The 14,248-nt window shown below is 41.8% G+C and overlaps 1 protein-coding gene across 2 annotated transcripts in view; it reads left to right on the top strand.

Moving 5' to 3' along the window:
• The first annotated feature begins 4,443 nt into the window (after nucleotides 1-4,443).
• Nucleotides 4,444-14,248, top strand: part of hmcn1 (hemicentin 1) — a 91,650-nt gene continuing 81,845 nt past the window's right edge. For both annotated transcript variants that reach the window (XM_019875396.1, XM_019875395.1), the window contains exon 1: nucleotides 4,444-5,050. In XM_019875396.1, coding sequence (XP_019730955.1) covers nucleotides 4,795-5,050 — 256 coding nt within the window. In that variant the 5' untranslated portion in view covers nucleotides 4,444-4,794. The remainder of the gene's footprint in view (nucleotides 5,051-14,248) is intronic.

The raw sequence follows: 14,248 nt of genomic DNA, 5'->3' as shown, positions 1-14,248 counted from the left end.
GTGTGTGTGTGTGTGTGTGTGTGTGTGTGCATTGTTGCACTTTGAGGTTTTGGAAACACTGGCTGGCAATCTTGAGTCATTGATAGGAACCAATGAAATTACACTTGTGTAAACTGTCCACTAGATGGAAGCAGACATCAATAGATGTCAGTGTCCTTTTTTGCAGTGCAGAGGTCGTGGTTTCAATCCCAGCTCCGGCCTTCCTATGTGGGGTTTGCATGTCGTCACCATGCCTGCGTGGATTTTCTCCGGGTACTACGGTTTCCTCCCACATTCCAAAAACATGCATGGCAGGTTAATGGAACACTGTAAATTGTCCCTCAGTGCGAGTGTGGGTAGGAATGGTTGTTTGTCTCTGTGTGCCCTGCGATTGGCTGGCAACCGGTTCAGGGTGTCCCCCGCCTACTGCCCGAAGACACCTGGGATAGGCTCCAGCACCCCCCGCGACCCTTGCGAGGATAAAGCGGTTCAGAAAATGGATGGACTTGGAAAGTGGTGTCATCAACCGCATTGATGAAAGGGGAAAACAAAGAGTTGTGTTTTCAGGAGTTAATTGTAAAAAGTAGTCCTCACAACGCACTTAATTAACCTCCACATGTAAATGTAACAATGTTAAGGCTTCCGATACCAATAGCAATCGGGGTTAGCTCAGAGTCAGAAGGGAAAGGTGAGCAGAGAAAACTGAGAAGGTTGGACATTTTCCCTAATGGAGGCAGCACTTCCTCACCAAGTTGCCAACATACTTGTCATCTACTCTGTGGAGCTGCGCATGTGGCGCACACCATTTTTCTGTCGCTAATTATAAAACAAAATCTCACAACTATGGTTGCAGCATTACTTCTTCAGCAGCACGTCTGAGTAGCTACTGTGTGCATCCTTGTATTCATCACGTTTTGGGAATATACATTTCCACTGGCACTCACGGGGACCTCTTGCTCGGTGCATACCAAAAATCAGGTACTTCTAGTTTAAATACTGTACACTGACGTGACCCAAAGTGATGCAATGAAAAGCTGGCCTCACCTGAGATGGCAGAAACCCTCACTAAAGGTTGTGATTGCACAAAACAACAGCATCATCTATTGGTAAAATTACTGTACTACAACAAAGAAGGCAAAGAGCACGTTTTTAATCTGTTTTAATCTCCACTGTCAGGCTATTGAATCAGTTCCATAGATATTTGGACAGTGACATGATTTTCGGGCATTCCAGCTCATCACAATGGATTTGAAATGAAACAAGAAGTGCTTAAGTGTAGACTGTGAACTTTAATCTTAAGGTATTTAGATGCAACTCAGTTGAACTGTGTAGGAATGACAATGCCTTTTATATGTGCCTCTGCCATTTTAAGAGACCAAAAGTAATTGGACAAGGATGATATTAATCAAACTGTATTTTCTATATCTTACTAAAGATAAAACAAAATAACAATGTAAGTATATTTTATTATCAAACAATATGTTTTACTCTTTCATTTTTGGACACAACACACATACACATAAACACTTTTACCATTATAATACAATTTCTGACGTGTGCAATTTACCAATCTGCTGCTGCGGGTTCAGTTTCCAAGTGGTTCTGTTGGGTTTGTTTGTTCAGAGGCTCAGCTCAGATTGCTCTTCTATTCGTCACGAAAAGCCTTAACGTAACTGGTGATGATGACACGAGGCCACTCGTAAAGCTAACTACAAGATAAACTATTCTGGTCTTTGAAAAATGAAAGCGCTTTCATCTTGATGTTGAAATAAACACGTGATCATGTATCGATTACACGACATAACCTTTACTAGTTTCATAATGAACTGCAGTTCGCAATGTACAGTATACACTAAAGTGTGATCATGATTCATAATGTTGTAGTCGCTGTCGTGGAAGAAATAGAACAACGAATTGTAAATAAATAATCCAATAAACAAAGGTGCTCAATTTTTATTTTATGGGAGATTCGCGACTCAAGCCGGACGTCCAAGTGACATTTTAGCCATGACAAAAAAGAAACATTTTTTCACGATATATTGCCACAAAATGAATATTTCATAGTTTGCACATGTTTTTAGAAATCCATCCATCCATGATCTGATCCGCTTATCTTCACGAGGGGTGCAACTGTGCTGGAGCCCATCCCATCTGTCTTTGTGCAGTGGGCGGGGTACACCCTGAACTGGTTGCCAGACAATCGCAGGGAATTTTTTTTCAAACGTCTAATATATTGAGAAACAAATCTCTGATTTTACTTTGTGGGGTCTTTACATTAAAAGAAGCAAAAAACCAAAATACATGCGCTGATCCTCATGCATTTTTTCTTGTGTCGTGAACATGGATCATTTTGACAATGCTGTCTTCTTTGCAAAGAAGAAATGGTCTGGTTTTGACATGGTTGTCATTACATTAAGTACCCTTCTGAGTCAAAAGAGTGACCTGAAGGTGAGGAAGAAAGGGATTCAAGAGGTGGGGGTCATAAATTTCCCAGGACACACTTTCAGGACCAAGGGTAAATGAAAGACTTTTTTTTCTAGTAATTTCCTCTTCAGTCCGTCATTGTAGAAGTTCGGTTGGTGTCAGGTGGTGCTTTTTGCATTCCGGGGTCAGAGCTCATCATCCCCTGGCTTTGAAAGCATGACTCTTTTGCTGAAGATATACACACCTGATAAAAAGTGTCCTATTACTTATATTACATTGTAGAAATGTCTGACAGATGCTGCATGTCAGTTTACTCTGTCCTTTATTGTTGTCCCCCCATGGGATGCAACCAGGAGACCTACCTCATACAAAGTTCAAGTGTGCAGTATCTTCTTCACTAGTTTGGATCAAGAATTCATTGGTTAATTCAATTAAATTGATAATTACATACATTAAAATGAATTATAGGGCTGCAATGGTCGACTGCTGAGCACGTCCTCATCACATTGCAAAGGTGCAAAGTTCGATTCTGGCTCGGTCTTCCTGTGTGGAGTGTCACATTTTGCGTGGGGGTAGTTGGTTGGAGGACCCCAAAAAGCAGGGAGGCAGGGTGGAGCAGGGTGGAGTGACCAAAATGTATTTAACAAAAAATACAAACAGGAGTACACTGGAAAAACACTAACTCGAAGTACTCAAACAAAGTTCTGGGAATCACAAGGAGCCAAAGTAACAAAAAAAAAAAAAAAACCTGTGTCAGAAAACAAAACATGACAAGAGCACACAGACACTCAAAAACACAACAAAGACTGACAGCACTCAGGGAACTAAATAAAAGCAAAGTGATGAGAAAACGAGAAACACCTGGACAAGACACAAAGGGTTGCGGGAGCTGATTGGTTAAACCCAAGGGACAGTGATGACGAGAACAGGTGGCGACAAAAAGGGCACATGAGGAAACAAAACCAAACGTAACTTAAACAGAAACACAACATGGAGTTTGCATTTCCCCGTGCCTGTGCGGGGTTTCTCCGGGAACTCTGATTTCCTCCCACATTCCAAAAACATGCATGGCAGGTTAATGGATCATTCCAAATTATCCCTTGGTGTGAGTGTGAGTGGGAATGGTTGTTCGTTTCAGTGTGCCCTGCGATTGACTGGCGGTTCAGGGTGTCTCCTGCCTACTGCCCGAAGAGAGCTGGGATAGGCTCCAGCGTGCGCTGCCACCCTTGTGAGTATAAAGCGGATCGGAAAATGGATGGATGCATCGATAAATTAATTAACTGGGTTCAATTCCAGCTCCGATCTACCTGTGTGGAGTTTACATGTTCGCCCAGGGCCTGTGCGGGTTTTGTCCCGGTACTCCGGTTTCCTCCCACATTCCAAAAACATGCATGGCAGGCTGAGTGAACACTCGAAATTGTCCTAGGTGTGAGTGTGGATGGGAATGGTTGTTCGTCTCAGTATTACCTGCGATTGGCTGGCAACCGATTCTGGGTGTCCACGCCTACTGCCCGAAGACGGCTGGATAGACTCCAGCACCCGGATCGGAAAATGGATGGATAGGTGTAAATTAATATACTTTCTAGATCTAGATCTACTACACACGACGACAGCCAAACTGTTGGCTTGTGAAGTGTAGTCTCTGACTGGACGTGTTCATTTGTTATTAAAAGGTGTGATTAAAAAACATTCACTTTTATCGTTGGAATATTTCCATGTAATAATTGTACAAATTTGGATCTATCCATAGTCATATACCACAAGTCATCTACCAGAACTGATATTAAGTTGGTGTTTATTGTGGCGTTGACAGAGGAACACTTATGGTTTTGTATTTATTTTATTATTATTATTTTTTTCGAAATGCACAAAGGAGTGGCACCCAAATTTCGTTGTATGCTATACAATGACAATAAAGGCGATTCTGATTCTGATTCTGCAAAAGACATCCTAACACATGTCATCATCGTGTTGTGTTGCGTGCGTCCCCCCCCACCCTCCGCCAAACCGTGGCTCAAAAAAAGTCCGCGTCCAATCAGAGCGCTGCTATGCGAGCTTATGTGCGTCTCGGAGGCTCGGTGCGCGGCTGAGAGGTGGTCTTTAAGAGTTCAGCAAGGACCACTGACCCTGCACACCTCACTCACCACAGAAAAGACACACAAGAGCCACTTGAACGGCAAGAGCAGACACATTCTTCGAGGACGATCTCCGCAACTCTTTGCGCAAAAAAAAAAAAGGCACGCGAGGAGGGAAGCACGGAAGCGCACCAAAGCTGGATCAATGCGCATTACTTTTATTTAGCTAATACTTTTCTTAAACACTCAATGTCTGTGCCCTGTAAAGACTGACCGTTGGGCTTTGTATTTAATAGAAGATATTTTCGGATCTGAAATGGGCACCCGATTCGGGTGGTTTTTGTTTGCCCTTTCAGTGGCGCTCTCGTTCGGGCAGGACGCACGCACCAAAGCCGCTGAAGAGGACATCCCGGAGGGCGCATCCACCCTCGCATTCGTGTTTGACGTGACCGGCTCCATGTACGACGACCTGGTCCAAGTTATAGAGGGGGCGTCCAAGATTCTGGAGACATCATTGAGTAGACCGAATCGGCCGCTCTACAACTTCGCCCTGGTCCCCTTCCATGATCCAGGTCTGAAAAAGCTCATTTTCCTTCACGCTCGTTGCATTTGAGGGCTGCTGCTTCATTATTTGGAAAAGAGAAAAAAGTGAGAAATCTAAGAGTTTGCTCACGATCCGCCCATTGAGAGCCCAGTGTTGCTCACACTTCCAGCCTCCAGATGAGTTTTGGTGTCTGCACACAGATGTTCAGCTTGGCCGTCACTATCATTAGCATTCCGCGAGCTTTCGTGTACTGCTCTTGATTTAGCTTTGCAAAGCTATACCTTGATGATTATCATCACCCAAGGTGCTCTATCACTCTACCGGTTAGTGACTCCTGTATGGAGTCTGTCTATAATGAGCATTTATTCTATGTCCTTGAAATCTATGCTTTTGTCCTTAGTTGGAGAACTTTGGTAGACAGTACTTGGGGCAATTACATCGTACTATGGCAAAATTTGCCCTCGTGACAGTACACACACAGCAAAATCAGCTAATGACAGTTTTGCCAAACTCGCAAACGATGACAAAGTTGTCTGGTGTGCCAAAATGTCAAGTGGAAGAAGGTCAATCGTGGGAATACTTTACTAGTAAGACACAAGACGTCATACTAGCGCACTTCATCGTCTTATTCGTGAGGACCAAGTGTAGTAGTTGAGTACAAAGACCTTCCAATTGGATATTGAGGTTATCGAATAAATGCTCAGATGGACTTCCATAGATAGCATTTATGAAGAAAATAAATCGACAGTATGTGCAAATAATGAGTTACCTCGCTCCCTGCCTTCCAAACCCGAGCGGTGGATAGTCCATTGTCAGAACTAGGGGGGATATCTGTCACTCACCAAGCTAATGTACCCAATAAGGCTAATTATTGGACAATCTCATTATTCATACCTTTCCAGGGCCACAAAATTACAGGTGTCCTCCCATGATTCAAGGGCATAAAAACAAATGGTACAACCCCATTGGCAAGCCCGCGTAACCCAATAATCTAGTGAAGCAAAAAAAAAAAAAAAAAATGACGAGGACCGCATTCATCATCTGTGGAAATTTCAGAATAAATTGCAGGAATTTGGAGTTTGTGTGTAACGTGTAGATCACGCCCATCATGTGAAAAATGTCAGACAGTGAAGTCTGGCCATTGCTTGAAAGTGGCTCTGGATCTTCAGCCACCCTTGCTGTTAGTCATGGGTGGGGTTTTTCCTTGTTCCTCAGATTACAAATGATGTAATTTAGATTGATGAGCGGCACCTCTGCTGGTTGCAGCAAAGTAGGTCATTCCATTTTGCCTCAGTTGTCTCAAGACAGGACAAACGACAAAGTTCCCAGCAGTCATTTCATTGATTAAGCACTGTTCTCTTCAAATCTTCAGCAGTATCTTTTCAAATAAAATAAAGTAAAATATTGTGTTAAAGACTTTAGTTTACTCTTGATGTTTTTAACAGAGACAATGGGCGCCATGAGATTGAAGTACAGTGCAGTGAAACGAGGGATTCCTATTCCAGATGTTTGTTTTCCTTAGTTACATTTCCGCGCGTCACAGATTGTTTTTCAGATCATTTTTGCAATCATTTATTTGAGCAGGCATCTGTGTTGCCAAGAATAATAATTATCTTCTGGGAGAAACTATGTGCAGTCTACACAAGTGATGAATTAATTATGTCATGCCCCTGGGGAAAGGCAAAAAAAAAAAGTCAGATCATTAGCGGATAATAAAAGGAGGCAACAGTAGTGGATTAAGGCTTAATTCTAAGCCACTGTTATATCCTCACCAAAAAAAGGCGAATCACACAAAAGCTCTATTGTTGTCTTTGTGTTTGTTTGCCATATGACATCTATTTCTTTCTCAAAGCTTTTACGAGGATATGCAAATTTGTTCTCCAAAACCTTGAGGGAACTGGAGGATGAACGAAGTCACATAATATTTCCCCAAATGTTCTTCTTTGTCTGCATTGTCCTTCCTTGAACATATATTTTAATTTTGCTTTCCCAAAGATTTTTTCTTTATTATTAGAATCTGTCTTGTTAGATTTAAATGCCTTTCCTCTGCTGACCCAGTCCCTCCTGTTTGAGTTGGCTCCCTTTAAATCAGAGACCAGAACTGTGACACAGTAAACATCCAAGAGTGTGTTTGTGTTTGACTCACCCTGTGTTGTGTGCTTTAGTGTGTGTGTCTGTGTGTGTCAAGCGAGCGTCAAGAGGATGCCTGGATATGTGGTTCAGTCAGGAAACCCCCACAATCCCCTGACCTTTCCATCCTGCAGAGTGAGAAAGCAAAATGAAACTTCACAGGTTATTTTACTGAGGCGCACTCTTGTGTATTTATCACAACACTCTCGAATGAATTTATTAACCGCTCTTAGTTTTCACTACCCTATCAACAATTCAGATTCCTCCGTTTGACATCTTTTCCATCTGTTAATCTCTTCTGTCATTCCGAAGCCAGGAAATGTTAAAAACTTTCTATATGGCGCAATAGCAGCTCATTCAGAATCCGCTGCACATTCCAAATCTTGACGGCTGGGGGAAAAAAAAAAATTGACCAAGTCGATCACAAAAATAGTTTGACGCACAATTTTTGCCCGTAGGCGTTGCCGTATCTGGTTCTGCTAAGTTGATGACTTGACCGGCCGAGCTCTTGCCAGCTCTCTTTAGTTAGAGGACTATTCAAACTTGAAGCGTAGAGCGATGGCATAATGGTTTAGTGATCAAAGGTGCTCATTTTAGAGCTTTGTTGGCCTTCATTGTCCACTCCTTTTACCTTTGTGTTCTTTTGTTTTTTTTTTTTAGAGTGTCCGTTTGTCTTAGGAGCCCCGCCTATGTGTGTGTGTATGATTACAAGGAGCCTGCTTTTGGCTGCACACAGTCAATAATGATGCTATTAGGCAGGAATGTCAAAAGATAGATGAGGAGATGGAGAAAAGAGGTGTGTGGGTAACTGCAATCTGTGTGTTTCAACCTGCTACAGTATATTTGAATTGGCTTACATTTTGGGGATGGGAGCGGCCTCACCCAAAGAGCCTTTGGGCGCTCTTAACACAACAGCTTTCATTTGGCTTTCAGTGCTCAAGGGTTCTCCCCCTATTATTTAGGAAGAAAACACATACCCGAGGACTCAAAAAACAAAACGCGAAGCGATAGATACCAGATAAAAGATCTGTAAAATCAAATCATTCCCACGGGAGATGAGCCATCGTGAGTATGCTGAAATCTGCGTCTTTTTCTTCACGTTTCCCAAAGAAGCCGAGGAGAAATCAAAGCACACATGCAGAGTTAATCCTTTGTATCTTGCTTGAGTTGAGGTCTCGCTCGATTTGCTGAGATGTATATGAGGTGCAACATGTTGGCATGTCACGTGATGCCATGGATTGGTCCGATTTGAATTTGAAAGCTTTGTGTGAATTGAGAGCGTATGATTTTAGGACCGAAATGTAGACGTGCAGTGACTGTCAATTGTTTTTGTTTGGTTTGTCACTGCAGATGTCTGGTTAGGAAATTCAGAGCAGGACTTAGAGATGGGTGTCAAACATACAGCCCAGGGGCCGGAACCAGGATTGATCAGGCCCGCAGGATAATTTAAATGTGGGGGGAAAAAAATGCATAAAAGACACGGAATGAATATTTTTAATAAAATGCAATTCATGGATTATCCGCTAGGGGGCAGACTGTTTTCTCTTTAGTTTGTTAGGTGCAGGCAGGGATTACATTTAGATTTTATATGCACACGTGTAGATGGTTCCAAAATTCCTTTCTTTATAAATCTCGTTTCATCTTTAAATGCATGACTATATTTTTCAATACCAATTACTTGTTAAGGTTTTGTGCCTTTGTACAATGAGTGGGATCAGTTGCAATGCATATACAGTATGTGAATGATCAAAGTAAATATCACATTTGGCAAAGGAAATCCAAGGTTTTTCGTGAAATGTTTTATAAAAGATATGTTCATGAAATGTCAACATTTTCCAAATTTTTTTGTGCTTCACAAAACCAAAACAAAGGAAAGACTTGATATTTTGGATATTTTTTGGCAGAGTATGGTATAATTTTAATGGTCCGGCCCACTTGACATCTGCAGAGGCCGTATGCGGCCCACAATGTCAAATGAGTTTGACACCCCTGACTTAGAGGAAAACAGAACCGTGGGCTCTTTTTTTCTTAACCGACGTAAATCCTGCTTGGGGGGGTGGTGTAATTCTGCATGGAAACAGGTTAGATGTTGGGTCATTTTGCACTTGTACGCATGCGAGAGGCCGGGAAACACCAATAATGGCCATCAAAGTGGTTCTGTCATTCCCTTTAAATGTGCTCGTGATGCTCGGGAGTCTCAACATGGCAGAAGCATCTGCGCTGTGAAGTTGACATCTGGACACTGCCCACACAATTCCGATTGTGTGTGTGCAAATGTGCTAAGTTGTGCAAGTTGTCTACATTGCGCTGGTGTTTGATATGGTTGGCAGGCCTAAGATTTACTTTCAGTTTCTGTCACCAAATTGTCACTCTGCCGGGCGCATCACCAAGAGACTCCTCCTGCTGTGCTGGCCAAATTAGCAACACAAGCCTTGCGACGATACAAAAACCAGCATCCGCCAGCATTTTCGCCATTGTGGCGTCTACAAAAATAGAGCCCAACGTGTACGAAAATGCAGTGAGGAAATTGGATAATCAACTTCAACAATTCTTTTTTTAACTGTAACACAATACCATAAACTGTTTAGCAAGGTTTCATCAGATGTCAGATTCCAATTGACCCTTAAATGACTGTGTTAATTGATTTGTTTGAGGTATGTTTTACCTCGGGGCCAGACATGTTTATCTGACCGCTGTCTAATTCTTACCATGTGTCCACAGCCTAACCGACCACTCGGTCTATTTGTCAGGGCTGACCACCCGAGGCATGTCAGGTGATTTTCATCACAGCTGCCACTGGTTTCCTCCCAGGGAGCAACTTTTAGTTCCCACTTTTACACTTTATGTTAAGTTCATTGCTTTAACAAAATAAATATTGGAGAATGTTTCAGGCCACGTTTAGCAATTTGAAAATAATGTGAGACTTTTATACGGACCATTTTTATATGCCTCTACTATAATTACCCCCTTAAAGCAGCCTCCTAAAATTCATGTAAAGGCCTTCAGTGGCCCCTTGCCAAATACAGTTTAGCAATTGCACACAGTCAAGCATTATTTTGCAAATCTCTAAATCAGCATCCGACTGTAGCATTTTATTACCCGCAGTAATCTGCTTTATACTTAAAATGTAGTGCATATACTCCAGACCCATTCATTTCACCAGTGCAGATTAGTGTCTAGACACCTTCATGAACGAAAATTGCAAGCTCTGGACGAAACCCTTGAAGAAATATTTAGCTTCCAGCAGTTTAACCCTTTCAGGGACAGCGGTTACTACAGTGGACAGTTTATCATGTTATCGGGTTACAGGGTGCATGAAAGGGTTAAATTGCTCCCCAGTTGTGTTTGAAAGTGCGTGGTGCTGACACATGCAGCAAGGTAGCCACATTGACAAGAATGGCTGTATGCTTTCTAAAACACGTGTCAAGAAAACAACACGTGCTTAAGGAGTAACAGGCTGCTAGGGTGAAGGTCAGGTTGCCTGTGGCCCCTGGCCCATGCTTCAGTGATGTGTGGGGGAGAAGTCATGTATCTTGACATCCCGTCTCCATGGACGAGTGGTAGACACCACCTTATGTCAGCGTTTACCAAAATAGTTTGTGTCATTGGGGACTGACCAGCACACACTGCCAGTTCCCTTTGCGGTTTCTGTAGAAATTAGGTCTGAACTCAATTCAGCTCAATTGTATTTACAAGTAGAATATAAATGAGTAAGAATTTTAAAAAATCTATACTAAAATAATAATAATTGAAAAAAATGCTTTGACCACTTCAGGGCAGTGTGGTGCCGTGAATGGATGGAGTATACGCTTAAAGTGAGAACAGAAGAAAATTGCGATTGAACTCTTAACGTGACTTGTTTTTCACAGATTGGGAAAAATGTGTGCCTTTGAGAAGTGGTATCTTAGCCTTATGTGTTTCTGCACTGTTTTCTGTATGAAAGTCGTTGATGATTCACATTTTTGAGGGTCGAAACATGAATGAAAACTCATGAAACTTTGCACACATATCAGGCCCGCAGAAAATTTTGATATGTTAAAGTTGTCATACATGAGACAAAAAAAAAAAAGGGTCTGTAGAATCTACAGTGGTTTAACGGAGCCCTGTCCTGGTATGTTTGACTTAGAGCTACGAAAATTGGGAGGCACATGTAGCAGCGGAGACATACAAAAAAAGACTAGGATAGAGATTCCCTAAAATGCACAGGAAGTGAACTATGAGTATTTGAATGAATAATTTTACTCAACTCAACTGTATTTATAGAGCACTTTCAAACAGCCATCTCGGCATACAAAGTGCTGTACATGGAGCAACTAACACTTATTGTTTTAGCTCATTTTTAAACTTTACCAGGGTCATTCTTTAGCTAGCTTGACCCAGGGGGGTGATGGAATGTGTCATATTTTGTAGAGCTTCATCTACGAATTACAAAGAAAATGTCAAGTATCACAAGTCTATCCACACAAAACATCTTAAATTGGACAATTTTGTTTTACCCCTTTGCATGATTCAGACAGACAATTGAACCATTCATTGTAAAGATGAGATTGAAACGCGTTGCCTCTCGGTGTCCACTGTTTCATACTGAATAATGTCAATGAAACTGACATTTGCTGTTAAGATGAAGACAATGCTTTGTTCATGTGCAACTATTGCCCAAACAAAAAAGATGACTGTAATACGGTATAATCAATCTTCCTCTTTTTTACACCACATCTGGGCAAAGCCCAAAGTTGCTTTAGTAAGCTCTGGAACACAAAGTGGAAATCTCTTAATAAGCATCTATGTGTGTGGCAGAGTCTGCTAATCTGCTGCATCTTGGGTTTCTTTGTCAGTTTTAGCATGTATAATTACACTCTGCTCTTTAAAACAAACAAGACACTTTCTGCAGTCTAACACTCAGTCACTGTTGAAAGCACTCATTATAAAGTGCTCAGTCATGCGATTTGCAGATTTGTGGTTACATGTTGCCACTTAGTGTAGAGCCTCTACTTAACCTAAAGTAAGCAATTTGGGCAATGAAGTGAATCAAATGATTCCTATGAATGATGCCCATGCAAAGCTCAGGCTTCTAGTCACATAATTTCTCCATGCTCGTTGTGACCTTTGGGTGCAAAGCCTTTCGAGATTTCATAACTGAGCAACAGTCGAAGATACCGTTGTAATTTTGAATCCTCAGCTAAGGACATGAATCAAGCATTTGTCTGACCTCTGCTGTCGAAACAACACGGGGTCAGGCGGTTTATCACCACGTCAAGATTTCGCCACCACATTTTAGTACATTTGACCTTGCGATGAACACTTGCTTGGAAAAGTTAATGAAGCTGTTCTGACTAAGCAACGACATTATATCACAAAGACCCGGGGGTTATAAACATTCTCTGAACTTTTTGGGGGCTTGATGGACATTCTTCTTTTTGGATTGTGAGCACTATAAAATACTTCATCTACTGGTGTGCCTTTGAGTTCTGCAAAGATCATTTTAGCAGGAATCCAAGGGAGGAATCGATATTTGCTTTGTCTCCAAGAAGTTTCATCTGGAATTCATCAGAAAAGCATAGTTATGCCTCATCAAACCGTTTTTGGCCCGAGAAGTCATCAAAGTATTGTCAGAATGATGATATTGATTAAAATTGGAAGGGCTGTTAATTGAATGCTATTTTCCCTGTTGTGCTTTCAATTTCAACGAAAAAAAAATGTCGATCATTCTAATGTCATCCAGATGTGCGTTTACCCTTTGTGCGCCATACCCTGATCGCGGAGTTCAAGTGCATGGCTGAACAGCCGTTAAGGTCAACGTTCACCTGTGGAGACGCGGGTCAGACAGCGTCTGAAAACGTATATCTTCCCTTCTTGTGACATTCACCTCGACATTCCCCATCGGAGAATACCGTGTATCCAATCTACTCTCACCTAAAATCAAGAGAGTAGCCATTGCATCAGGTGTAATTACTATGGTTTCTCATGATGTATGAAACAAAACAGCTTGGCAATGAAATTCGCTCAGAGAGAAATACTGTTTTCTTTCCGATTCATCGAATTCCTTTGAGAAAGGTGTTGAGCCATTTTGAATTGTACACGGGGGATTCAAGTGTAATTTCCTAGTGTAAATCGCCTTTAATAAAGCTTTTGCTCAGAATCAGGAATATATTTGTTTATACACTCCATTACCCGAAGATGAACAATTCAGTTCCCTAAGTAAGAGAGGATTATGCTTTTATTCCCTTTGAATTGTGTTTACATATAGTCCAGTTCATGATTCACGTTGACAGATATTCTGCAGCTTTTCCAAAACATTCATTTGGGATGTTACTGTTTACCACATTGCAGTTTAGTGTTTAGTGCCAAATGCAGTTTGAATGAAGCCACCAATCTGTTTCCTACACACAAATTTGACTAAGTTGTTGCTGTCACTTTCGAATTGCCAGACAAATGACAGATTCAAAGAGGTTTGAGAGCTGTCATCACTCTGTGGAGGAAACGCCTCATCTGGATTGTTGTGTCTCTTGTATGGTCTTCATTTTTCATTTCATGAAAATTTGTGTGTGTGATGATTACTATTTTGATCTTTTCAGTTCTAATGTTTGTGTGAGATAGAGGGCCCCACATTCTGCGATACCCCGATCGTATTGAGCGGAGTGGTTCCACAATAAGCGGTCTAAAAACACGGTGGTCCTTTCCATCGCATGCTCATTTTATAGTAGTACAGTGAAACTCCACTACAACGAAACCTACATAAGCGAAAATACCCCCTAGTGTGAAAAAATCTTCATGCATTAACACCATTCCCACTTTCCTGCCGCCCATACAACGAAAAAAACCCCTGTTGCGTGATACGAAATCTTTTTCTCTGCTCTTGCCTCGCGACGAGATTCACTACAACGAAGTCTAATCCAACAGCGACCTCTACTACTTCGTTCGGAAACGGCAACAGCAACCACCACAATGGTTTACATAGTGAACGATGTTTATTTCGGTCACAGCTGCGAGTTTCCTGGGCTCAACATACTCATAGCTGCTCTGCTATTGGCTTACCGAGCATCATCCTGGCCTCCGATTGGCCAAGAGGCCACATAGACCTCACTGTCTATGTGTG

The sequence above is a fragment of the Hippocampus comes genome, unplaced genomic scaffold (assembly GCF_001891065.2).
Source record: "Hippocampus comes isolate QL1 unplaced genomic scaffold, H_comes_QL1_v1.1 scaffold132, whole genome shotgun sequence".
NCBI classification, from domain to species: Eukaryota; Metazoa; Chordata; class Actinopteri; order Syngnathiformes; family Syngnathidae; genus Hippocampus; species Hippocampus comes.
The sequence above is the reverse complement of the archived record's forward strand: the minus strand, read 5'-3'. Positions and strand labels throughout refer to the sequence as shown.